This window comes from Engystomops pustulosus, chromosome 5 (assembly GCF_040894005.1).
Source record: "Engystomops pustulosus chromosome 5, aEngPut4.maternal, whole genome shotgun sequence".
Classification (NCBI taxonomy): Eukaryota; Metazoa; Chordata; class Amphibia; order Anura; family Leptodactylidae; genus Engystomops; species Engystomops pustulosus.
The window spans coordinates 170,399,153-170,426,853 of NC_092415.1; the positions used below are offsets into that span (position 1 = coordinate 170,399,153).

General features: G+C 41.3%; 1 protein-coding gene across 5 annotated transcripts in view; it reads left to right on the forward strand.

Moving 5' to 3' along the window:
* The window catches only part of HYCC1 (hyccin PI4KA lipid kinase complex subunit 1), an 82,132-nt gene that overhangs the window by 21,947 nt on the left and 32,484 nt on the right, over positions 1–27,701 (forward strand). For 3 of the 5 annotated variants that reach the window (XM_072153789.1, XM_072153790.1, XM_072153787.1), the window contains exons 2-5: positions 12,364–12,446; positions 13,821–13,922; positions 18,252–18,431; positions 26,379–26,453. In XM_072153789.1, the coding sequence (XP_072009890.1) occupies positions 12,396–12,446; positions 13,821–13,922; positions 18,252–18,431; positions 26,379–26,453 (408 nt within the window). In that variant the 5' untranslated portion in view covers positions 12,364–12,395. The remainder of the gene's footprint in view (positions 1–12,363; positions 12,447–13,820; positions 13,923–18,251; positions 18,432–26,378; positions 26,454–27,701) is intronic. The other 2 variants (XM_072153791.1, XM_072153788.1) reach the window with 1 other exon arrangement.

The following is a 27,701-nucleotide window of genomic DNA, read 5'->3' on the forward strand; positions in this document are numbered from 1 at the left end:
TCTCCCAAAGAACCAGTTTGCCAATTTCTAGAAGACTTTGTTGCTATGGCCCACATTTACCAATACATGTGATGTATTTTTGTTATTTATGCTGGGATTTCTTTTCACATCACATTGTCAGCTCCCAGTTGATCCCTGGGTCATCGTCTCTTTTTTGTTATGAGGAAACATTAGTGCAAGCTAAGACTGTACTATTTCCTAATTGCTGGATCCATGTGATTGCAGTGGAATTTGCTGATGATGGTCCTCAAAGGTTTGACTTAAAGAGGTTGGCAAGTGTGGCCAAATGTGATTTGACATAATTCCCTTGTGCCGCAAGGACTTCTTCCAGTCTATCACAGGCAAGACCCTTTAGGTTTTTCAGCTTGTGCTGGTCTTAAAGGACCTCTACCACCAGGTTGAAGGATTGTAAACCAAACTCATTGACACACTGGTGTGTGCCCCCTCTGGTAGAAGCTTCTCTTCGTGTAGCTTCTCTTCGTGTAGCTTCATATGCCTTTGTTTTTAAGTAAAAAAGAGGTTTTAAAAATTAAAACATTGACATATATAGAGTCTGGAGCCCCTGAGGCGCATTTACATAATTTGTGAAACCTTTTTTATTGTTAAAACAAGTCCCAAGAAGCTAAAAGAAAAGCAGATCCTGCCAGAGGGGGCACACATCAGTATATCAGTGTACTTGGTTTACAATTATTTATCCTGGTGGTAGATTTCCTTTAAGGATATAGTGTTCCTACAGGGCATCAATTCACATTATACCAGGGCTATATCCTTGAGTCCAGCTTGTACTGGGACATGACTGGCTTTTTTCAAATTTATGGGAGCAGTTTTAAGCTCACAATAGTAAAATGGTTAACCAGTTTTAGGGCTTAAAGTGAAAGAGTAGCAGGAGCTGAACAGATTCCCCATAGTGTCCTATTTGCAGGCTAGAATGTTGTAGAGCAGGGAGAGCTATATATATTTCATGCAGTGTCCAATCTGCAGGCAGCATGTTATAGAGCAGGGGGAGCTGAGCAGTTTGTAAAAAAAAAAGTTTTGTGAGAAATTGTCAGCATAACTTGTATTATTATATAGTCACCTAGTCATGGGAAGGGTCCTGTCTGTGTTTAGTCATAAATGCAGGTCCAACCTAGTATTGCTCATGTACTGAGAAACCGTGTGTTCAAAGGAGTTTATGCAACAGGGTCTGCTACTTTTTTCTTGCAAAGCCTAACTCGCTCTCATGTTTTATTAGTTATTTTAAAACTACTTTTAAGTTCTTTGTTGGCTCTTGTAAAACAATCTGCGACACGCTTTACTAGTTAATGAATGTCTTGTCCTTGCTGCTATTGTTAGAAGTCGGTCATCCTGTTTCTGCAGCAGTCTGTGTCGAAATCATTGTTTACTGCGTCTTCAGGCTGACTATAACCGCAGCATACAGATGGGGAGGTCATTGAGGAGGTGCATTTGCACCCCAGATGTTGCATTCATCACCCATAATCTGCCTTTCTTTTTTGCAGTGAATGCTCTAAAATAAATGAGTAATTTTGGATTACTTTTAATTATTTTTTTTCTTCAGGCCCAATAGGGATGTAAGGTGGAGATGATTTTTCACATATCTTTAGATTAGGTTATTAGGCTGCCTGGAACAACTGATTTGTGCGGGATCTTGGTGTCACAAGAAGCATATGCCACTGGTCTCAACAGTCTCATGTGGTTCATACAAGGATCACCTTTGAGACCAGCAATTAAAGGGGTTTTCCCACAATCAAAAGTTATTCCATATCAGTGAGGGTCTCTGTGCTGAGAACCCCACAGATCACGAAAACGAGGGTTTGATGGTGTCCATGAACTTTTGTTCATGGGAAAACCCCTTTTAAGGTTATCAGGGTAAAGTAAATAAAGGCTGGCGTGGACCACCGGATCAGTTGAGTATCTGTAATTCTGTTTTATTGTAGCACAATTCCTTCCCTTTAAATATACGGCGGTGGCTTCTAATTTGTCTATTTACTTCTGTGTCGTCTCTTGATGGAATCAGTCATGCTTTAAATTGCCTTTATGATAGATCATTCCCAGAATAGGCAGTAAACCTATAATGAACAATCATTGCTTATGATCCAGATGGTCTATTTTTGGTTCAAGTATTCATTTAACAAAATGATCTACATTTCTGTGTCCCGAGCTGGAAGCCTGAAGTAACTACAGTAGAACCACTGCTGACCTTTATCCACATCGATCTCTGAAAGAAATGGCTTCTGGACTCGAAGACACAGAGGACAATGTTCACATCTGTATATTCATTAGTCAAGGTTGTGTAACGGAAGGTATGAAGGGAAGGGGACAGACTAAACTAAACTGGAATTAAAAAAACTTATCATTTACCCAATGTTGCAGCCCTGAATTGCTAGCACATGGTATTTTTTGGTTCTATATTAAAGCATTTTAGCATTTTTTTTTTTTTTTTTTTTTTTTAAGTACATTTTCTGAAATCATGGGTAACTTTAATTCTATGGCCACCATAAGGTTGTTGTGGAATGGCATTGTATAATGGGCATAACTACAGTGGTAGCAGCCAAAGCAGCTGCTATGGGGCCCACAGTGTCAGATGGCCCCAGCATCTGGGGTATTGGGTGTGTGTATGCTATATGTGTGGTTTGTATATACTATATGTGTGTATATATGCTACATGGGTGTATATATCACCAGGTTTTCAGTTGAGTGCTGCTAAGCTAATGTTCCTGATAAGCAAGTGTGACCACCTCTATCAAAGCGGTAGTAGTAGTTTTGGCAGTTTGCGTATCTGTATCATTTTGTGACAAAATTACATAAAACTATTGTTGAACATAAACTCCTCCTTCACAGATCGAAGTCCAATATATATTCTATAGTGAGAAATCACAAATTGGAATAATTTAGGAGCGTTTACAGTCTTCCCAGGAGTAGAGTGGACTTGTGTGTTTTTTGTTTTTTTTTTTTTTTTTTTGTATTTCTGGCCACATGTTGTGGAGTTTCTTTGTATTTGTTTTTTTCTGTTTCCAAGCCTACAATTTTTTTTTTCCTTTAAATCTTTAGCTCTTTGTCTCATTCATGATTCTGTGTGTGTATATATTATATACATATAAAATAAATATAATTAATGTGTGTTTGTGTATATTATATGTTCATACGTGTACCTTGCTCTGTCTAAAACTGAATGAAGCAGGAGGATCCTATTGGGACACTATTGACATTCAGCTTCTCACATCTGGGAGGCGATCAATCCCCTACTTGACGTCTGCCTCCCGTGGCAAATTGAGGCATATGACACGGGGAATACTGCAGATCTCTTGAGTTTTAGAGACTAATGTTAATGGTTATAAACAGGATGCAGCTGGAACATACACATATGTTCTGACTTCACATCCCATTGAATCTTCTCTACTGCTTCCTTGGCTATGGTTGTTCTTTGTACAAATATTTATGAATATATTTACAGTAGATTTGAACTATAGGAGATTTGAGAATTTAGGGAAGCCATATAAAATATCAGATGCTGAGATCTAACTATTGGATCCCATTGCCTCTGCACTTCTTATGGCTATATTGATATCACCCAATATACTATTGGGTATACTATAGACCTGGTGTGTATGTGTACATAACTGTTTTACAAAATCTTCTGCTTTTCTTCAGTAAGCAAAAGCGTTTTATTGCGAGAGACATTTTGTTACGGGATAACGGAATCGGGGACCTTCATGTACTTCCATGTGAATAAAGAGCTGGTGGACCTGCTCAACCGTCTATTATCTGTTATCTATGGGACTGTAGGAGATGGTTGTCCAAAAGTCCCATAGAAGTGAAGGGGAGTACTGATCAAGCACATGTGCGTCCGTGCTCCATTCACGTGCTTCATTCCAGCGATCAGGTACTTCTAATACGAGAACCTCTTTAATCAACCCATCATTATACCTGAATCGGTGATAAATGGGGGTTTCTGTGTGGCTGCATACATTTTAAGAAATGCTGAAAATATGTCAAGCTCATGACTTGGACCTTTGCGTTTTTAAACATAAGGGCAGCGGCATAACTACAGGGGTAGGAGCCAAAGCAGCTGCTAGGGCCGGCACCGCGACGCTAGGGCCCGTCGGGTGGATGTGCACCAATTATATACATATTATTTTGCACTATGTACAGCATAATATGTATATGACAGAGCATTACACAGTTGAGCTGGCAACTCAGATATGAAATGTTGAGGAAGGGGACAGCAAAACTCGCACTAGAAATTGCTCATTTTAACTTTCTGCTGTCTCTTTTCCCCATGTGGTCAGTGGCTACTGCGCTGCTTAAAGTCAGAGATTCCCCTGGGATAGGAGTGACTCTGAGGGGGCTCTGGGTTTTAGGTCTGTATATGGTATTGTTTGTGTTTGTATTTGATGTGTATAAATGTGTATATTTTTTAAATGGATATGGGACACCATTCAGAACACATCCAAAGTTTCTGCAGCTCGCCTCATTCTGCAGTATAATATTTCCTTCAGCACGGATCCCATACTTGACTGCAGCAAGTATGAGCAACAAATCGGAAGAATCCACGGATCCAGCTTTCATTAAAGGATAAAACCGCCTTTATTTGTCATAACATGACATCCAACAGTAATAAACAGGTATACAGGGTCTCGGCAACGCGTTTCTAGCACAAAACCGTGCTCTTAAAAACTGTCTTTTGTTGTTGGATGCCATGTTATGACGAAAAAAGGCGGTTTTATTCTTTAATGAATCTGGATCCGTGGATTCTTCAGAAGTCTTATTTGGGGCCCAGTCTCTCTTAGTTAATCCCCTGTATAAGGGAGGTCTGAGCAGTCTGAATTCTGGCCATTTATTTTTTTAGGTTTGGTTTGCTAATGAAAACGTTGTACTTTTATTCTGTTCTTAAAAATGTGCGGAAGTCAAACCTTGCGATGCAAAGTTTGAGCTCTGCGAATTAAGTTCTGTGGTCGTGTTGTCGGAGGTTAACAGGTTACACTTCCAAGCTCAGCAGCGGCTATATCCATAGCTGAGCGTGAAGGGAGATCGCCGTCATTAGCTCACCGACGTGTTTATCCGTTACTCTGATTACGGATGTTACACTGCAGTCACTGAGCATGAAGAGAAATTTTGTATCGTATCTTCCTGCTGTGTCTTTCTACACTCGTTCAGCATGTAATTTCCCTCTGATTGGTGGAGCAGTGATCACGTGCGGTAACGAACCGCAAGAAATCCTGTTATTGAACCGTTTTGTCTTTTCAAAAACGGAAAGGGTGTTGAAGTTTCGATGTGTCGTGCATCCCTAACTAGATAGGTGACTGCATACATAGCAGTTCCCATGTAATAACTTAGGGAGTATACACTATTGAAAATATAGTAAATCATGGTTGCAAAATAAAAATACTCCAAAGGCTTATCATATTCTAGTATTTTCAGGTATATGCTCATGCACAGAACCATAATATGGCAAATGTCAGCCTTTTAAGTTGCACCAACGTTCTAAAAACAAAGATTTGACCTTGGATTACAGCAGGCAAAATTCTTGTTATACAAAAAAAAATGCTTAAACCTGTCATCAGAAATTGGCCTACAAAAACCACTACCAGTATGTTGTCAAGCAGCTGAGCAGCTTCTAGATGTTTTTTTCATGGCTCAGTGCGGTGGTATCATCCAGAAAATCAACTTTGAAGTGAGATGTAAATAGGTTTTATGAAGTCAAAGAGGCGGAGAGTTTAACACTGAAGTCAAGTTTTCCCTGCCGCCTTCACTGTAATTGATGGTCCTGCATCCAGGGACTTCATTTATTAGATTTCCAGAAGTCCGGTGCATGACGTCAATTACATGGGAGGAGGTGTTTAGATTCAGAGAGAGCTTGACTTCAGTATTAAACTCTCCACCTCCCTGACTCTATACATCCAACTTACATCTCACTTCAAGGTTGATTTTCTGGATGATATTACCAAGCTGTTAAACTGCTCGACAACATACTGGTAGTGGTTTATTGGGCCAATTGCTGATGATAGGTTCCCTTTAAAGAGGACCTGTCACCCAAAATTTCTGCACTAAAAGCTGCTTACTTCATGAGGGGTGGTCCGAGGCGCAGCCTCTACCCCAGACCGCCTCGCTCGCTCCATAGGCCGGCGGTGACTGCCGCGCGTCATGTGTCAGTCATCGCTCCTAACCACGCCCCCTCACAATACAATTTATTTATTTTTGTCCCAGTGACCTTTTGGATTTTTCTTTTTTTTTTTTTTTTTTCATCTTGGGAACAAGGATTATTAATTAAACTTCATTACAGACGCCTTATAGATGATCACTGCAGCCTGGGACTAAATTAAAGTATCTCGAGAGCTTCACCAGAGGTCACAGTGGGCAGAGAGGTCCGTCTGTAAATCAGATGTTAAGTAGGGACTGTCTGTTCTCTTGATTTTTACTATACATAGTGAATGTTGGTTATTTTTTTTTTTTTTTTTTCATTAATCGACAGTACACCTGAAGATAAGATTCTGTGTAATACCCATTTCAGAAATTGCTGGTTTCTCTCTTTCTTTAGATCCATCTTCCTCTGACACTGATCGTTCTCTCTGAATTCATTGTTCTCTTTATACAAGAGACAGAGATGAAATGATTTCACTTCACTAATAGATCAGGTTAAAACTCCTAATCCTAAAAGCCTATGGGGAGAAAAATTGGAGTGGAGGAAGGGAAGACTTGCAGAGAGAGACGTGAGACATCAAAAAAGAGATATGAGGGTGTGATCTAGTCACTGTGCCGAATATTGGAGACATTATCACATCTAGTCTCTTTTCTCAATGAATTTGGGTAAACCTGACATAATCCGAGCCTCAAAATCCAGCAAACAATTCCTATGTCAGAAATCCCATTAATAATTCATATCACAAGATGTCCTCAGCTGAAAATTCACCTTCAATTTTAGGTAAAACCGTAACAATATTTAAAGTGGCACAAATTGTTCTCTAAAGTTGTCCTGAGGTGTGATAATAAACATTAAGCTGATTTTCTCCTTAACTCTTTGTTCCTTGAGTTCTCTGCAGTTGTGTTGATTGAGCTTAAGCAAACAAGAGGACATTTTATTTGCCAGAAGTTTGTCCTACAAAATGAACATGGGACAAATTAGATGTGATCTGAAATACCAGTATTCATTTGTGCATGATCACGTGTGATACGACCCCTTTTGCGTTTCCAGTATCTTCAAAAACCGGTGTGTCCGGTCCACACATGCGTAGTGGCTTCAGGTATGCGCAGACTTTTCGCTGGTTCATGACTTCTTCTTCAGAGGACATCCTGATGGTAGAAGAGGGTGTTTAAGCAGTGCTTTGAAGGGTGCGTAATAACCCTAGCCCCTGGAGCTCGGAGGGGCTACAGTGACGGCCCCCATAGCACTCTCAGTTAATCAGCATAGTTTTTAGAAAGTCTATTTTTAGGACAAAGGAGGTAGTAAATTAACTAATAAAGAACAATGTCTGCATCATGGTGCCCTGGGGAATGTGCCACTGGAGCTATTTGGGTAAGTAGATTTCAGATGGTAGCTTTTATTTAAAGGGCTTGTACCAACTTTTGTTATGTCTTATCCTCTGGAGGAGGGATAACAATCTGATCGGTGGGCGCCTGACAATTTGTAACTCAAGCGCTTACGAGAATGAGGGACCTTCGAGTATTTGTCTGCCACATCATTCACTGTGAATGGGGGTTGTGAATGTTTCCACACACAGGGCTTGGTTATTTAGAGCACTATTGTAGAACATGAATGAATAAGGGTGCTGGAGATACTAAAGTTGTGCTCGCCAATTTCCACCCATTCCTGATTGGTCTGGGTCCCCCACAGATTAAATTTTTGTTCCCTATCCATGGGGATAACACAATACAACTTGGTATAACCCCTTTAAAGCGTACCTTACTTTTCATCTAACATTCCAGAAAGCTCTAGTGTAGTGTATAGACATTTTAAGAGAAAATTTAGTTTTTATGTTTATGCAAATGTGTTTTTCAGCGCTCCTGGAGTATTGGCATACCTACAGCTGCACCTGTTTTTATTCTTTATATGTGGGATATAAATCATTGTGTAAATGAATGGGTATGGGCTACTTCCCTTGTGCTGACTTTTATTTTAACCCTCCAGTTTCCGTAGTACTTTATTGCCTGGATAACTACATAAAAATAATTTTTTTTCTAACTTTCATAGGTTTCAATAGACCCATATATATTTATAATATATTTATTTAAAAGGGTCTATTGAAACATATAAATTTTTTTATATATATATATAAATAATATTATTATTATTATTATTATTATTATTATTATTATTATTATTATTATTTTTTATATATTTTTTTTTTTTTCCACAACATTCATGTGCTGCGTGCCGTTGGTGTCCCACACCCCCTTTTTCATGGATCACTTATGGATTTGAAAAATCATCCATGAAAAATGGATGTTAACGTTTTGTTTTTCACGGCCGATATAGGCCATGTTTGTGTTCAGCTAGCTTTATATCAAAGTTACTTTTCTACAAAAATTGTGTATGTGTCTCGCCATTAGCTGGTGTATGGGCTGCATTGTGCAGCCAACATCTACAGCTGACGGCTGCGATCAACGCTGGCAACAATCATTGGTGTTAGACATTTACCTGCCCCTGGCGGCGTCGACGGCCATGGGGGCCACCATCTTGAATTAGATTGTCGCTTCATGTCTTGTCATCAGCGAGAGACTATCTGTTTCCATGGCAGCCTTGAGTCTGTATAAGGAATAAAGTAGAGGTGGCATTTGGAGTGCACAGTGAACGCCCTAAAAAAGGTGTCCACAAAACAAAATTGTTCAAATTAGTGTTTTTTTTTTTTTTTTTCTTTCCACTATTTCAAAGCATTTGGAATTTTTTTCCAGCTTTCAAGTAACAGGAATGGAATATAAAACGCTGTAAATAGGAAGTGCCATTTGTTACACGGCAAACAAGCCCTCCTACATCTCTGTAAATGGAGAAAAATAAAAAATGTATGGATTTGTAAAAACCTGTATAGTGAAAAATAGAAAAGCAAAAAAACTAAAATGCTGTGGTCCTAAAGGTTTTTTCACCTATGTCATTTTACACAGCCTCTTTAAGAAGTTATCTGGTGTACTTTTAACTTGCATATGGATACAGTTAACGAGCTATTATCCTACATGTAGTCATCAAGAAGTTGACGTCATATAAAATGAAAAGAAATGATGGTTTCAAGAGATGACAGCGCGGCAGTACTTGGAGGAGGCTGAATACGTTGAGTGGGTGTGGAGTGGGCTCCGGTGCTCAGCCATGTTTGTCACCGTGCATGGCATTTCAGGCTTATTGCAAAATGGAAAATAAGTTGTACAGCTGCGTCTGTCATTCCTCACAAGGTGCGCACATGTTGATATCCTTAAGTGAACCTCATTTGATGTCCTTTTCTCCAGCTGTACGGTACGGCTGCTTATTCTTCTCATAAATTGCTAAACAGATGTCAGAAGTGCTATAGATTCACAGCTTCCCTTCACTGCGATGGCAAATTAGTTAATAGCGTGGGCTTGTTTGCTTGGATTGATGTCTGAGGTAAATTACGCGGGAGAGAAACAGTGTATAATTAACGGCATGTGTTATCATATCAGGCGCTCATTCTTCATGTGTGAAGGGAGTTTTTGATAGATATGAATCGCTGTTGTAACTGTTGCTCCCGATATTTTTATGTTCTCGAATGGTTAAGTGGTGACATCTTTATTTTTTGCTTTTAAATTTTACCTAAAATCCATCTTTTTAATTTTTGTTCCAAATATGTTTTTTTTTTTCAATATGTTTAAAGTTCCAACACCCCTACCGAACAACTATTTAAAGTTGTTGCCGTGCTGCGTTGCTCTCCTGTTCGAAAAGTGGAGTCAATCCAGTTTAAGGGAATGGGGCTTGGCTGCAATTTTAAGTACTACCGCTGTATAGTGTATGGTGGTGTAAATATTAAGGCAGGGGGGTGGCTGAAACAATTATCCTCTGCACATAAACTTTTTTTTTTTTTTTGACCATGTTGTATCCATCAATGGTCATACATGGCCTCTTGTGTGAACAGACTTCCCAACCCACAAAAGATAGAGCAGGCCTGAGACAAATTTTGCGGCTCTGTCAGTCTTTTTTAATGTTCTAATGTGACCGGACCTCACTTGATGACCATGGATCTGTTGTTTGCCACCAGAGAAGGCACACCCTCATGCGCAGGTAGGCTAACACTGTGATCTTTTCACACATCCGATCCCAAAATACATCTTTAATAAATACCTGAATTCCCAAGGAAATAAGAATTGTCGAGTCGTCTACTCGTATGTTTGTTTTGCACCACTTTTCGTAGAAATCAGTGAATTTAAAGTATAGGTAACATACAGAGCTCTCGCCCTGCTTCCTTTTGCCCCTTGGAAGGGTGATTGACAAATTGATCTGTATTCGTTTTAATGCAATGGAATTGCAATATATTATGCCTGTCAGTGTAGTTCTGACAGGCAGCAGAAGTGTGTTAGACCATTGTTAGTCAGCATGTTGGGTCAGTTTAAATATCTATCAACATGCAGATGATTAAATGGGTCATCCAGAAATTTATATTTCAGTCTTTGTGCTCGACCACATATAGATTAATTGTTTAGCCGACAGAGAACAGATTTTGGAGCCGTTGGTTCTGTTCTCTGTGTTATTGTTGGAAGCTATAATTTCTTTTGTGGTTACCATTGAAGCCACTAGGCTCTGTGGTTGCAGTTAGAGCCTACAGCCACTAACCGGAGTATGGAGCCAACTGCTTCCAACTCTGATTTGAGTTTGTCAGCCAAACAGATGAGGCCTAGTTGTTGGCCCTGCACAAACTGATATTGATAGCCTAACCTCGGGAACATAAATTCTTTGACAACCAAAACCTTTATCTTTACTCTGTTCCTTCTTCTTATGTGTTTTCCTTTTTGTGTGCATGATTAATTTCTGGTCCATATTTTCCGCTATGTTATGCCCTAAATCCAGGAAAATATGCCAAGTTTTTCTACTGCCTGACACCAATTTGCAGATGTTGGTTATTCATTCATTGTTTCTGCAGAGCTTAAAGGCTTGTTTGGTTTGGGTAAAGGAATATCTGATGTACATTGATATTGAGCGATGAAATTGCAAAGGATAAAACATGTTTCATTTTTGATGGCCTGTTCACAAAGATGTACCCTTAGGGGCGTAACGTTAGGGGTGCAGAGGTTGCGACCGCACCTGGGCCCAAGAGGTTTAGGGGGCTCTTATGGTGTCACTTTATCATATGAGAAGACTATTGCTATAAACCATACATTATAGTCAGGTGCCCGGCACAGACTTTGCACTGGGCCCATCATCTTCTAGTTACGCCACTGTGTACCCTCTAGCCTTATCGTTTTTTTTAAGAAACATGTCAGATTTGCAAATGTCTTCGGGGGATGACAGTATTGCACATTTTATTTGATGGGTTGGAGGAAGGTTGGTCAAGAGTTTATCGTGAAACAGATTTTATTTTTTTTTTTAATTAATTTTTTCAATGCTGCCACTATGTGATGGGAGAAAAGTTAGGCTCAGTTCAGTTACCTTCGACAGGTTTGTTTCCATTAGTCGTAAATAAAATACATATAGCACAGCGTCCTGCAACTTTTTTTTCCCACTGCTAATAGTGTAAGGGAAGGTTTACAGTGAGCAAAAGGTGACCCCATAATCTATTATATACCTTCCGTTTTTTGTTTCCGTTACTCTCTATAGAACCAGAGATGGATTATAACACAAACCCCCAACCCAGGATCAAGGCGCTGGAATATGACATGCTTTGATCCTATTGTATGTTGCATCTCAGCTTCTTTGTAGAGCCTGCTGACAGCATTTCCGGGAGCACTATTCTGATTCTAAAGATTGTTCCTAAGGGTGCAGGCACACGTGGCGCTTGTGATGTGTTTTTAAACGCATTGCAGAAACGCTACAATGTGTCTGGCTGGTTTGAAAGCATTTTTCTTCATTGCTGGAAGTGTAAGCAGCTGTGAAAATGTTAACACAGCTGCTTACACTTCCAGCAATAGAGAAAAACTCTTTCAAACCAGCCAAATGCATGGTAACATGTAAAATGCATTGCAAACGCCACAACAGACTGCACCCGGCGGGTTGTTCATCGCTATTAAAGTCCTGGAATTCCCCCTAAGTTACAGTGAGACTGAAAATTTGCTTCCCTCTATTAGAAGCCAAATTGGATCAAAATATCTATATATTTTATAATAACGTTCCATCTTTAGCATTAAGCTACATAGAACAGTTAATTTACTTCTTCTTAACGTCATTTGATGAATGCTCCGGTACATATTTTATTTCTTCCTATTATGTTTCATTAGGTAGCCAACGATAAACCATTCAATGCGGGAAGATGCTGACCACAGAGAGAGGAGTTGTGGAGGAATGGTTGTCAGAGTTTAAGGTATGTCCATAGAGATGACTATTTAGGCTAAATTCACAGCAGTGATACATTATTCATTATAGAAGAGAATAGAAAGTATACATGGAAGGTGAATGGAAGGTCTAACTTCCGTTCCTCACAGGGATATACGCACAGAAGACATCCCTCAGTCATAGTGAGAGCTGCTTTGTCGTATAGATGTGGCCCAAGATGAGATGGACTTGTAGTTCCGGAAACCTTTTTTTTTTTTTTTTTTTTGCCATGATGCATCTTTTGAACTTTGTTCAACCTCAAAAAATCAGAGATTTTATGGCCGAACCAATCAGTGCTCTTCTTTCATTTTTCCACAGGTGTTTATAAAATTAAAGTTGAGCTCTGATTAGTAGCCGTGAACAACTACAACAGTTTTGATCTCCCTATAATCTAATAATTATTCAGTCTTTCCAACCATGTTAGGAAACCACACTCAAATTACCTGGCAATTTGCTTAAAGGGAACCTGTCACCACATTTGCACATATACAGCCTGTGACAGGTTCCTATAGAGCTCTATTCACTGACTGACACCTTTCTTTTAGCTAAAAATTGTTTTGCTTACGTCCACATATTACCTGGCATTAGAGGGGGGCGTGTCCTATTCATCTGGCCCTCCCATCTAATACTCCCCATACCTTATACCTCCTTACCGGTCACAGTTCATCATGTGACCAGAGTAACATCATCTCTTTAGCCTCTTAATAGCAAACTGTAACCCATGCATGTATCTGACCACTTGAAGTCACAGCTGCCTCCATGGACTTCTAACCCTCTCCATCCTCCATGGAGGCTGCTGTGATTTCTTGTACTCGCATACATGGTGTACAGTTTGCTATTATTAGAGGGCTGAAGGACCTGCAATGATGTCACTAGTCACATGTCATGAATGTAACACAAGGCACAGTGCAAAAAAATTGACACAATATTTCCCATCTGTACATAGAGCTTTATATGTCTGTAGTTGAATATTAGCAGGCGGTCCCTAAGTACAAGGAGGCTGGTCAGTGATCTGAAGAGACACAGAGCTGTCAGTCAGAATATTGGGGCGGGGTTCGCTGCCAGCCTGAGAGAGAGATGAGTCGCAAAAACAAATTTTTATATCAGCAAAAATGTCTGTAATTAAGGTACAGCGCCTCACTGGCAGCTAATTTTAGGTGATATGGGGAGAACTTGGAACCCTTTATCAGCAGGCATTGTTAGTTAGGGTTGTCAAAATCTGGAGACAGATGCTCTTTAAGGAGAGTAAAAACACTTTCCTTCTGTACGTCGCCTGTTGTGATCTAAAAGCATCTTAAAGCCTTTTTTTTGCATTACTTAGTAGGAAGATAATGTGGAGTTACAGATAATGTTTTGTCTTTAGACTCTGCCTGAGGCGTCAATTACAAGTTATGCTGCAGGTCTGAAGGAGAAGACCTCATTGGTTTCTGCACTCTATGAAGTCATTCAGGAGCATCAGAGTGAGGTAAGTAGCAAATGAGACATAATACTATACATAAAATGCTAAGGCCCAGTTCACATTAGTGCAATCAATTCAGATACTGCCTTCCTTTATGGAGCAGCATAATGGAAACTAGGTATTGAAGGTGACTAGACCAACTTTCTTTCACCTTTTGTTCCCCATGGGGTTTCATGTACAGGAGACTCCCTTCTGTAATGATTCCATTTTATTTTTTTTTTGGGGGGGGGGGGTGTGTGTTCATTTCCCCCCCCCCCCCCCAGGTAATGCAATGCCCTGCAGCAGCCCCCCCCCCCCCCCCCGCCAGGCCATGCAATGCCCTGCAGCAGCCCCCCCCCCCCGCCAGGCCATGCAATGCCCTGCAGCAGACCCCCCCCCGCCAGGCCATGCACTGCCCTGCAGCAGACCCCCCCCCCCCCGCCAGGCCATGCACTGCCCTGCAGCAGACACCCCCCCCCCCCCCCCGCCAGGCTATGCAATGCCCTGCAGCAGCCCCCCCCCCCCCCCACCAGGCCATGCAATGCCCTGCAGCAGACTCCCCCGCGCCAACCCCCCCCCGGTAATGGGGTGCCCTGCAGCAGACTCCCCCGCGCCAATTCCCCAAACCCCCCCCCCCCCCCCGGTAATGCGGTGCCCTGCAGCAGACTCCACCGCGCCACGCCCAACCCACCCCCCCCCCACCCCCGGTAATGCGGTGCCCTGCAGCAGACTCCCCCCTCTTCCCCCCTGAGGTAATGCAGTGCCCGGCAGCAGACACCCCCCCCCCCTTCCCCAGGGAATACGATGCCCTGCAGCAGACTCTAACGCCCGCACCCCCCCCTCCCCCAGGTAATGCAGTGCCCTGCAGCAGACTCTCCCGCAGACCACCACCCAGCAATGCAGTGCCCTGCAGCAGACTCTCCCGCCTACTCCCCCCCCCCCCCCCGGGTATTGCAGTGCCCTGCAGCAGACTCCACTCCCCCCACCCCACTCCCGAGGTAATGCAGCACCCCCCATCGGTGTATAAAAGAAATAAACTTAAACTCGCTTTCGGAGGTTCCTCTTCCATCTTCTCCTGGGTGGGCAGAGACGCGTCCCTGCGCCCTGTTACACGTGGAGAGAAGAAGAAAGAGGAGACGCACAGAGCATTGGAAGGAGTATTATTATTAATAATAATAATATTATTATAAAATATATATATATAAAATTTTTTTATGCAGATTGAAAAGGTTAAGAAAAATTTGTACTTAAGGGCGCAAATGGTCCCGACAGGTCCTATACTAATTACACATATACTCGAGTATAAGCCTAGTTTTTCAGCACAAAATTTGTGCTCAAAAACCCTAACACGGCTTATACTCGAGTCAACTAAAAACATAAAGACAAAACTCATCTTTCTGACGTCACCCATAGGTCCTCTTCTGTCTGAGACAGTCTGAGACAGAAGAGGACCTATGGGGACGTTGGAAAGATGAGTAGAGTGTTATTTTTTTTCCTACTACAGGTGCTGGGCAGGCTGTATGCTACAGGGGTTGGGCAGGCTGTATGCTACAGGGGCTGGCAGACTATATACTGGGAGGCTGTAACCAATGATTTTCCCACCCTCGGCTTATACTCGAGTCAATAGGTTTTCCCAGTTTTTTGTGTTGAAATTAGGGGTCTCGGCTTATACTCGGGTCGGCTTATACTCGAGTATATACGGTAATCGTTAATTAGCTGACTTAATAATCACAGAAACTAATGAGCCATTATCGCAGATCAAATGGGGAAAATATGTTTATAGACTTTTTCCAGAAATGTCTCTAGTAATGTTATGATCTTTCCAGTGGTCATGATGTAAATAATGCCCCACGCGGCCCAATATTTACAATTTTAATTAGCTCTCTTATGTAATGAGATATCGCCTTGCACACTTTGGAATAATGTGGGGATAACCTTTTAACACGTTCTAATTATACAGATAGAGCTGAGGGACTTAATGTTGGCTATAAAGCTCATTAACTGGTGCATGAATGGATACTGCAGTTAAAGGGATAGTCTGCTTTATTTAACCCATTGCCATGTACCCGGTCATAAGTTAAAAGGAAGTTCAGCATTCAGGGCTGTCACGTTTTGGCAACAGAACATGGTGTTTGCTTAGAGAAATTGTCACATTGATGTCTCATAGCAAGCGCCATTTAGCCTGTCCACAATTTCTGTCACAGATGTCTGAATTTACTGTAAAAGCCAGGACGGCACGGTGGCTGATGAGTAGCACTTCTGCCTTGCAGCGCTGGTGTCCTTTATTTCTAATCCCACCCAGGTCAACATCTGCAAAGAGTTTGTATGTTCTTTGCGTGTTTGCGTGGGTTTCCTCCCACACTCCAAAACATACTGTTAGGTTGTTTAGATTGTGAGCTCCATTGGGGAATGTGCCATGCTTTGTGCAGCGCTGCGTAATCTGTGTGCACTATATAAATAAAGAATTATTATTATATGATATTTATATTTTTATATATTGGTTGTGTCCATTACTTGATTGTGCGATTTTCTCTTTATGGAGACATTTGATAAGAGATAGAAAACTGGTAATGTATTATAGCCACTACATACTTGACCCTTCAAATCATCAACTAAATGGTGCAGTCGTCATACACGTAGTTAATTTACTTCTTCTCCTTATAGTTTGAATCATTGGGCAATAATACAGGCTTTGATATACTTTTGGACCATCTAAGGCTACATTCACACGACTGTATGGGGGACATATACGTCCGATATACGTCCCCAACAGACGGCAATGGGCGCACGGCGCCCTACGGGAGCGGTACATTGCGTCACCCTACCGCTCTGTACCCGGTAAAAATATAGGACATGTCCTATCTTTTCCCGTAATACGGCGTCGCGCGCCATGTATCCCTATGGAGAGGGGTGGGGGTGAGCTGTGCTCACCTCCTTCTCCTCTCCCCGCGCGCTGCCGTTGCCCGCCGTACCGTACCGTAGCAGTGTGAATGCAGCCTAAGTACCGTTTTTTTCTGTGGTGTGGGGGCAGAAAGCTTTTTACCAATACAGGTTTGTGTGAACAGGGTTCCACGTAGAAGAAGAATTTAGCCAATTGTACAATTTTACATGAAGCTGTTGAGTTTAACATTGTAAAGGAGGCAGGAAAATAAAGACCAGCTATGGTGATTCATAAAATGTTTATTTTCTTGAAAGACGTGTAGGTGGAAGAGGTACTTTAAATCTATGCCGCAGCTTAGCAACCCTTCCAGCCAGCTCTTATTGAGAGTTGTTAATGTGAAAATCCTGCTTTTTCAGTGATATATGTTTTTTATGCACCTATTCAAGCCTAATGGCTCTATAATATGTTAATGAAGAACGTATTGTATGAGTCCTCTATTCAGGGTCTGCTATGCAGGAAGCAGGTACTTTTAGATGAACACAAAACCCATAGAACTGAATCCTATTCCGGCAGTAAAGACTGCAGGAGATATACACCAAGTTTCTATATACCAAGTTTCGGAAGAAACAAGATGATAGTATTTGCTTTGGGGTTATTACCGTCCCTGTAAATCCTGCAGTCATTCTGCATTTTGTGAATTTACACTAATAGAGGAGACTCCTGTACTTTCAGTGTGCAGTGTATGAGAGACCTCCTAGCAGCTAGTCTCCACCTGCCGGCACAGAGACTTCTAAGAACTGGAGAAATCATATAAGGGCCAGAAATCGTGTTACTCCTCACATACTGTTCACTGTACTTTTTTATTTTATGTATTGTTTGGTTCAAGATTGAACGGTATGTTAAAACAGATATTAGTTAGGAATTATATATGTTATGTTGTATTCATCAGGCAAATTTACAAATGAAGAAGGGGCCTGTGTACTCAGAAAGTTTGCAATTATAATTCTTCTAGTTAGCCTATAAAGGTATTGTTCCTTTTATCACCACCAGGATAAAGGATTGTAAACCAAGCACACTTGCATGCTAGTGTGCTCCCTCTGTCAGGATCCTTTCTTTTTTTTTAGCTTCTTATGCCCTTATTTTTACAAATAGAATGAGCCTAAGGGGTTCCGGGCTCCATTTATCATCTATGGAGCCCCTGCGGCTTGTGCATAATTTTTAAACCCCTTTTGTGTAAAAACAACCGTATAAGAAGCAAACCGAGGGGGCACACTCTAGCATGTAAGTGTGCTTGGTTTATAATCCTTCATCCTGGTGGTATATTTCCTTTTAAGGAGTTTTGGTATGATGCCTTTTTATTTTGATATGAATTATTACCTTTTACGGACCCAGCCATAATTAGAACTTTTCTCTAAATTGTTACAACACTGTATATTTATATGTAGTTCCTATTACACCTTTTTTTCTGTTTGCAGTTACTAGAACCTGTCTGCCACCAGTTCTTTGAGTTTTATCGAAGCAAAGAGAAGAACCTGAGGACATTTACGCTTCAGTTCCTTCCAGAACTAATATGGTGTTACCTGTCCCTGTCTACCAGCAGAGACTTACAAAGCAGTGGCTGCATCGAGGCTCTCCTCTTGAGCATCTACAATTTGGTTAGTGTCTCTTAATTTATAAATTTGTTTTCCTTAAAATTAAGCAGATTGACCCTTCTGCAAATGAAAAAGCGTCAATGGCAATACTGAAGGCAGCTGACTTATTCCACAACGAAACTGCAGTAGCATTGAGAGATCCAGTGGACCCACCTTTGAAAGATCACAGACCTATAAACTTTGCCGAAAATAACCAAATTTTATTGCCCATTTTAAATTTTTGTTAAGCGAAGTCCCAAGCCTGCCTGCTTAGTATCCTTATATACTACTTATCTTATATTTATAGGGGCCTCCTTGGTATCACACTTATTGAAGGCAAGTATTTTGGTTCTGCACATGGCAGTCGTGAGCTAGCCATAGATGTGCATTGTGAACAGGCGCCCGTAATGCAAAAGATAGGGCAGGTCACTCGCCCTTCTTCAGTCGGCTGGCAGCTCATGGCACATGTGTGGACAGTGCATGGAGCCGAAGGACACCACCATAGATGTTTACTGTGTCCACCTTTCCATTGAGAACACATGCACACTTGGCAGAACCTAGTTTTCATAGAAATTTCTGAAGGAATGATGTACGGCACCTTTTATACCTTTAATAGTTATCTATAAGGAAACCTGGCAACAATTCTACAGGTCTCTTGCAGTACCTCCTCTGGAACAACCGTGTTCTACATGGTCAATTTTAAATCAATGGTCTTTCTTGGTAATCCAAAAATGCATCCTGTCCACCAGAAGCTTTAAAAAAATGCATAAGTAAAATAAATATTAGGAGTTTTTATCTAATACCCATTTTGTGAAATCTCTGAAAAGTGACTTGCCTTTTTAAACTCCATAATTCTATAATAAAGAATAAAGTTAGTTTTTCTAAATCTGGTAAACCCCTGTACATGCATAATCGACTCTTCAGTTACAAAGAGGAGCTCTACAAACTGTTTGAGGAATAGATTTCCACCGCCAGTGCTAGACCTATAAGATATGTTACAGTTTTGTCAACCAAAAGGTAAAACCGATTTAGTTCTAAGCTCTGATCACTGAATGGGAGATGCCACCGCTCTACTGTGAAGAGTTAAATACTCATCATTAAAATTAGAGCAGCAGAAGGGCCGGCAGTAAACTGCTTTACTTGATATGCCTTTTGTGTAAGTAAATGTGACAAAACTCATGTCCTTCCTTAGAGGACATTTATTCCATTTCTGCTGCCTAGGGGCCATATTCCTCCGTTTCACTGGAGATGTGATGTCTACCACGGAGAGCAGTTTAGAGATGCAAAGCATGTTGGACATGGTATGGGGACTCATTCAGAGAAGGTGCCTACGGTCTGTTCGGAAAGCCCTGGCGCTGATTTGCTTCATGTATCGTGCACTTCTCTTATCAGGAATAATTTAAAGCAGAGCAATGTGTGAAAAAAAGCCCTATTAAAATGTATTTATGCAGACTAGAATTTATTCTGCTACTTGTATTTGCTTATTAACCTTAATGCGGATCTGCTAAGTACAGCTCATCATCTGAAGCCTTATTTGGCAGGAGGCACATAGTGTACCACATATATCCCCATTTATGCTTCTAACACTCAACTACTACTACCTCCTCCATGTGTAAAGGGAACCTGTCAACAGGTTTTTACATTTTAAACTTTTCACAGATAATTATACCTGGCTTTTTGCAAGGAAAGAACCCGGGTCATGTGGGTGTCCTCAGCACGCAGCGATTCATGGTGTCATCCAGCAAAATGTTCCTCATCGTTTCCTCATTGCCTCCTTTTGTCTTTTACGTTGTTGGACCTTCATAATGAAAGGTCTTCCTTCCCCTGCTGTGTACAGCAGTGCTGAGAGTGTTCCTGTGTGTGTGTATAGCACGGATGTGGGTGGTTCTGGCTCTGCAGGGCTGTGGAGTCGGAGTTGTGATATAAGGAATCGACTCCATAAAATAAATATATATTAATAATAATAATTTTATAAAAATTTTGAAGTGTCTGTTCTATTCCTGATCTAAGGAATTGGGCGTGAGCAGCATTTATTGGTCCATGGGCCATACTGTCATTTTGCCCAACTTTAAGGGGCTGCATCAGTAACCAGCACCCTAGATGTACCAACAACCATAATTTGTTGGTACACCTAGGGTGCAGACTCATGCACCAATGAAGGCTTCCATCTCTTATGTTAAATTAGTTATGGAAGTTGTGATAAATATGGCTAGGTGGAGGGGGCATTATAATCATATATCAGCTTGTATAATCAATTAGATCCTGGGAAATTCCTAATACAAAGGCTGCAAAGGGACTCTGGCTCGTTAGGGGGTAGCTATTAACTAACACCCACGGCCGTAGAAACTCCACTATCTTTCAGTAGCTTCCCTTCATTTTTAAGACAAAGGAAATATTAATATCCTGTTCATGGAGTTATGGTCCATCTTGGCCCTAGGCCAGATACATATTTAGTCATAGCTATATGATGCCCTGGCTATATCAATGCCAAATAGGTTCTAGCATTCTTGGACATAGAGATATAAATATCTCTGAATGGTAGTAAATAGTTCAGGTTTGGTATCAATGTGATCCAGGGATTCCCCCGGATCCAATGAGACCAGAACCCTGACGCTATCCCTTCCCATTGAGAAATATATATACAGAGTACAAATGTAGGCCTACATGCATCAGCACGTAGTGCCTTGTGTGGGACTAATAAGAACGGATAGACTACACTTTACGATCCTTCCTGAACTGTGATGTTTTAGTACCCCCCCCCCAAAATAATGATGGGCACCAGTGGTGCTCTGATTAAAATAGGTGCAGACACACCCCTGCACACCCATAGGAGGTCTCTGGGACCCCTCCTATCTGGGATCAGATCCAGGACCATGTTTGTCTAGTGTGCCCATAAGGCAATTAAATATAAAATTTTACCTGCACTGCTCTTTTATCTCGATGCATGAATCCCCATGTCTGTGTCTCGGTTTAATACATGCTACAGGACTGGTTCCCCACCCTATATAATCCCGTTACGGAACTGGTGACAGCTTATTGGGTTGCTGAGTTTCTGTTTCACTGGTCTTTCAGCCATTCAGGGTTGTGATTTATTGTTGTCCACACAACCTTCGGATATGGCACAGCTTTAACTCACTTCCTGCACCTCCCAGAACCTGTGCGTACTGGGAGTGTCTACAGAAGAATAATTAATTGACATTGTGTACCCCTTGGGTCCAAAAACGTCACGTTTCATCACAGAAGTGCTCATTGCAACGTGCGGACCGCAACTCATCGCTGCATGTGGCCTGTCGTCACCGCTTGTGCTGCACTTTTTGTATGTGCTCATTAGAGAAGCTCCTCTGCTATAGATAAGAGGAATGAGGTACTGGGAAGAAATGCCTGCATTTGTCTCGAGCCCTGCTAGAGTGACCAGGAAAACAGGACTGTGGCGTCGGATTCAGTGACCATTTTGGTGGGGCTGGAGTCACAGTTGAGGTTCGGGGAATTGAGGAGTTGGAGTCGGAGGCTTGGCTTACTGACTCCACAGCCCTGGTGCTAAGGGTGTTCCTGTGTGTGGGTGTTCAGCATTGTTAAGGGTGTTCCTTTGCATGTAGACCGGTTGTTTGAATGGTGTGAATGAATGAATGGATGTAGCAGAGCTGTGTGCAGAATTTGTGACTAACAGGGGATTTCTAATTGGTGTAAAATATATTTTTCCTTTTTTTGATGGCAAAATCTAGGATGTGAAAATATGGTATTTTATACAGTTGCTGGGGACCATATGGTTTAATGCGGAGAAGCATCTAGCTCTGGGAATGTAGGTTCAAGCAAGCGGAAACATTGGCAGAACAAATGTGCTGATGTGTGATATTTCTGTCTATCAAATGGTAAAACAGGAATAATTTTCATTCAGAAGATTTGAAGGATCACAGCAAGGGATATGCCTACAGTATTGGCATGAGCAAATCTTGGATAACTCAAATGTGAGAGCCGCCATACCTTGGATTGTTGTCAGAGGTTTTATGATTAAAAGAAGAAACTCCTCTCTGCTATGCGGCAATGCCAATGTACCCTGCTGTGACTTGGTGAACTTGTTGCTAATGTCAGTAAAGGGAAGTTGAGGTGAAAGGGGGTTTTATAGGTGTGTGAGGAGGAGGGGGGTTTACAAGGAAAAGGGCACTTGTAAGGGAGGGCTGCCGGAAAGGGGGCATAACAGGGGGGTTAAGGAAAGGGGGCATTAAATGGGGGAGCTGCAGGAAATAGGCCATTATAGGTGGGCTGCAGGAAATGAGGCTAGTTATGGGGGAGTTGCAGGAAAGGAGGATAGTTATGGGGGGTCAGCAGGACAGGGGGCTAGTTTGGGGGGGCAGCAGGAAAGGGGGATAGTTATGGGGGGTCAGTGGGAAAGGGGGCTAGCTATGGGGGGGTCAGAAGGATAGTGGGGCTAGTTATGGAGGAGCTACAAGAAAGGAAGCTGGATATGAAAAGCTGCAGGAAAGGGGGCATTCTTTCTATGGTTCCCTGGACAGAAAAATTTGGAGTGCCCGGTTACAAAAGCATTAAAGACCAATGTTCTAGATGATATGATCTACAGGATAACTGCAGCACAGGGGATTTCTTTTCCTCCTAGAGAAGATGCCAATTGATGCATGAGAGATGGTACCCTGCATTTGGCCTTGCCCCTGATGTCTTAAGATGTAGCAATAAGATGAATGGCTTTTCCCACCCTTCTTGTCATCAGTGTCTAGGAAGCTGCAGCTAATATCTTCATGGGTTTCCAGGAATCTGTCGGCACACGTGACGTCTGTGTCCCCTGAGGTGCTCTGCTTACATTAAAGATGCTAATAATCGCGACTCAGAGCTGGGGAACATGATTTGTGGCTTAATATACAGGAGATTCTCTGTTGGCAGCTGTGGACATATAGACTCCCGGATGAGAGCGAGTCAAGTTTAATCTTCCTCTACATTGAGCTCCCGGGTGTAGTGCTGGCAGGTGCAGCCATCAAAGCAAACTATTGTCTATCAAACTCACTTCTTAAAAATGAATACAACACCACATGTGTACATCAAATTACTTCTCCCATTTCATGTCATGATTGACCACAGCTCCTCCTCACAACTCAAACACAAAAATGTCTCCTCCAGACAGAGATCTTGTACCGGTTTAATCTTCTTCCAGAGACGGATGGAAATTTTCGTCCTGAGGATATAGGCTCTGGCAAAATTTCTTGTATTTTTGTGTAGAAGAATGAAGGAATCCCAAAATATTAGTACACATTCAAATTATATTAAAATAGTCCTTGTGGTCCCACCATGGAATTATGGTGGAAAGTTTTTCCAACAGATTGTGTTGACTGTTTCACGGTGACTGGAGATGCAGGTCATTGGCTCATGTGCTGTACTGTCTCCACCGAAGGTTTTGGCCCATTCTAAGTGTTTCGACTGGAATGGATGAGGGTAAGGAGGTTGTATGCTTAAAACGTAAGAGTGGTGGTCATCTAGGTCCATTCTGGAGAAGTTATCATTTTATTATTTATGTAGAATGAAGGGATCTCAGACCATTAGTAGAAAGTCACATTTAACTGCTATCGTCCAATTGACTTGTATCTCCAGGCAAAGTGTTCAAACAATATAATACATAATGTATTATGTGCGTTATTTCACATTTTCAAGAATTTACCAGTGGCAATCGATTTAATAATTTTTTTTATTTCTTTAATTTTGAATTTTATTTTTTTAATTTTATTTTCATAGCATACACCCCCGTGTATTTAACAAACCTTAATAGGTTTAGTATTAGGCTGCATTCACACGATCATATGAGGGGCGTACATACAGCCACAAATTTTCGTCGGGATATATGTCCCCCATAGTCGTTTATGGCGCCCGGTAATGGTATGTTGAGCACGTGTGCTCACTGTACCATGCATTGGCCGCAAAAAAGAGAGAACATGCTTTATCTTTGGCCGGTACCGATGGGGGGAGGGGTAAGCAGCGCTCATTCCTCCTCTCCAGCGTGTCTGACGTGTGCCCATCCGGCTGTAGCCGTGTGTACAAACATTTGTGTAAATGCAGCCTTAGAGCCTGTTTTTTGCTCACCATTGGGAGCAGGACTTGATACTCCCTGTGACATTCTGTATCCTGCTGCTTCCAGCCTATAGAGTGGGTCATGAAGTCAATACTTTATGTATAACTCCTCCATAAGAACTCCCATATCAGTAGTTAAAAGTTATCGGAGTGGTTATGATATCGGAGACTGAATACAGTCTGCATGGCCTCCTCTAGCTGCTGGTAACCAGCAGGACACGGACTGTAACAGGAAGTCCCAAGTCCTGCTGCCCGACAAACTTTAACAGGGTTAGTACAATGTGATTGATTCTGTTAAATTTGATGTGCTTTAGGCATTATCACAGGATACTGGCATGTTTGTTGAGTTGCCTTTTATATGAGTTATTGTTGACTTCCCGGTGGTGACACTCAGCCATTGCCGTGGTCCAGCAGTTTGAAGTCACAACTGCCCCTCATAAGGAAGGCACAGTAGCTGTACTCGTGTGACCGCACTGCCATACATATGTTTTTTTTTCTTCTACTAGTAGAAAGGAGTCTGAAAAACCAAAGCAGTATGTCACAAGTTTTATTTTTATGTATTCTGAAATGAGACTGAGAACATGGCTTTTACTTTTGTTTTAATTCCATTAATAGAAAGGAAAAACTTAATTGACCTGCTAAATATAACCTTCTCTCTAGGAAAGAGTTTGATGCTATAATAAAGGTAATTGTGGATGCCAATGTTGGATCATGTGTGACAAAGAGGTACTCGTGGTGGAGGCGTCAGTTTAGTGGGCTAATAAGTATATATTTTAGGGAATGAATGGGGTTCCCCGCAGAGCTGTCTGTGATGTCTATGTGTGTGTGGGTTTTTTTTTAAATTTTTTTTAAAATAACGATTTCTTATTTAAGCATGGTATCTTGGACAATGCCAGAATATATCTTTTTGTTTCAGGGAAAGGATCTACCAAGGGTCTTTTTTTGGGGTAGATTTAGCAATTTGGTCTTAGACTGGATGATAAATTTACTGTAATTGAACAGTGTCCAGCAGGAGCATAACTACACCAGTAGTGAGTATAGCAGCTGCGTTGAGGCCCGCAGTGTCAGGGGCCCGACATCTGAACTGACCCACTAAAGAATAGACATTTACTGCTGCATATTGTACAGTATAACATGTATATAACATATTCCACACTATACCGAATAAATCGGTCGCTCAAATAAGAAATGTTGATGTAGAGGGAGCGGACAGCAGAAGGACAGGACTAGGAATCTCTCCTCTATATTTTTGCCATTTGCATCCCCATGTGGTCAGAAGCTCCTGGGACAAATCTTTGTATACATGTGTATAAATGTGTTTATTTGTGTAAGAGTGTCACATTGTATATTTACTCTCTCACCACGACAGCACCACCAAAGAGAGGGGTCTGCCCCCAGGGACAGGAAACCCAGACTTTAAACCTTCACACCTCCTTCACTGCAGGTCTCCCTAAACATAAAGCTCCTTCCACCAGTTTAGAGAGGTATCAATAGAACAGATTTGTAAGAGCAGCTGCATGGTCCTCTCCCTACACTTTTTTTTTGCGTCACTATTGGTTGGATGTGGGAGGATCTCGGGATCTATCATTTGATTGCAGGGTTCTATCCTCTGTTGTCCCTCCCTAAACAGTGTTTCCTATTTTACTCTCTCCGGTGGTGCTGTTGGGGGTAATCGGTAATTATGTACCGGTAATTTTCTCTCCACGAACCACGACCACACCGCTTAGTTCCCTTCCGTATATTTCTTTTCTTTCTAAAAATTCTCACGTGATGAAAGATGAAAAGGGAGAGATACCCCTTATTATAAAGTCACTTGGTGTTTTATGGGAGTGGTTGTATAACCTAAAAGTTTGTATGTCTCGCGCAGTTTTCTAAATCTTCACACCTCCTCCTCTGCCTCAGTGTGTTTCAAAGTCTGGGTTTCCTGACCCCGATGTCGGGTGGTGCTGCCTGGGTTCAGTGAAAACAAATTTACCGGTACGTAATTACTGATTTCTGAAGGGATAGTACCCCCATTTTGAATCCTGCTTTGGGGCCCTGCCTCTCCTAGTTGTACCCTTGTAAAGTTAGACTGAACAGCATCTCCTTTTAGTAGGGTTACACATTGGTTGGTGCCACTGAGGCTAAGGCCCTGTTGTTGTACTAATTGTAAAAGGTTATAAATGCAATGCATGGTAATTTTGAGACTTTTTGTACACAAATTACAACAGACTTTTGTAAAACAATAAATCTTCCCCACGTCTTCCATTATAAAGGAACCATTACAGCTATGCAACCTCTAGTTTCTGACTGGCAAATGCTGATGGACATATGGAAAAGCCTGGTATTCCTAACTTTTTATCCAGACTTGTTCTCGATCACATAGATAGGATATGATCTGTTCTATAGCTACTCTGTAGCAGATGTTATCAATGTTGTGTAAGTTGTTATTTCAGATCTGCTTTATCTGTCATTGCATAAAGAGTTTACAATTGATAGTAAGAGCAAACTGATAACGTGACCAATAGAATTATTAATGCTTTGAAGATAACTTTTATGACTGTTGCAAAGTTACTATTTCACTATGTTGACTCACACAGTATATATGGGGTATATACTAACCGTAACTGTAGGCCCCCATTTATCCAAAATATTATTATTTTGGTCTCCTCCAGGATAGAATGTGCAGATAAATCACAAAAACATTGCATGATAAATATTTCTCATAGGTTGCGGCCACTAGTGCACACTTTGGAGGAATACAGTATTACAATTGTAATGTGAACAGAACCTCAGTCTGTTAGTAATATTTACTATGTCCAAATAACAAAAAATAAAAAAAAAAATGTACAAATTGTTACTAATCCAGCTTTCTAAGCACAAAAATACTGTGTTGAAATGTTTTCCCAATATTTTACTATTGGAGTGTTTTTTTATGTAGTAATAATCTAAGACTAGATCCAAAAAGTATGCAAACTGAAACTATTAAAGAATGACCATGTGGGGCTGATGATTGGCTGTGTTGGTCTAGGACCATAATCACAGATTATCGCCAAGCACGGCTCGATATATCACAGACTATAATCAGAGCTGTGTGCTATAACGAGCTGTGCACCTGTGTGACCATGTTCAGATTTCTGTCCACTAGTCGCAAACATAGAAGCTTTCCATAGAATGACAGCGAGCAAAATCTAGAAATCCGTGAGGGATTGATAGAGAAAATATATTGGAAAATTGTATAACTTT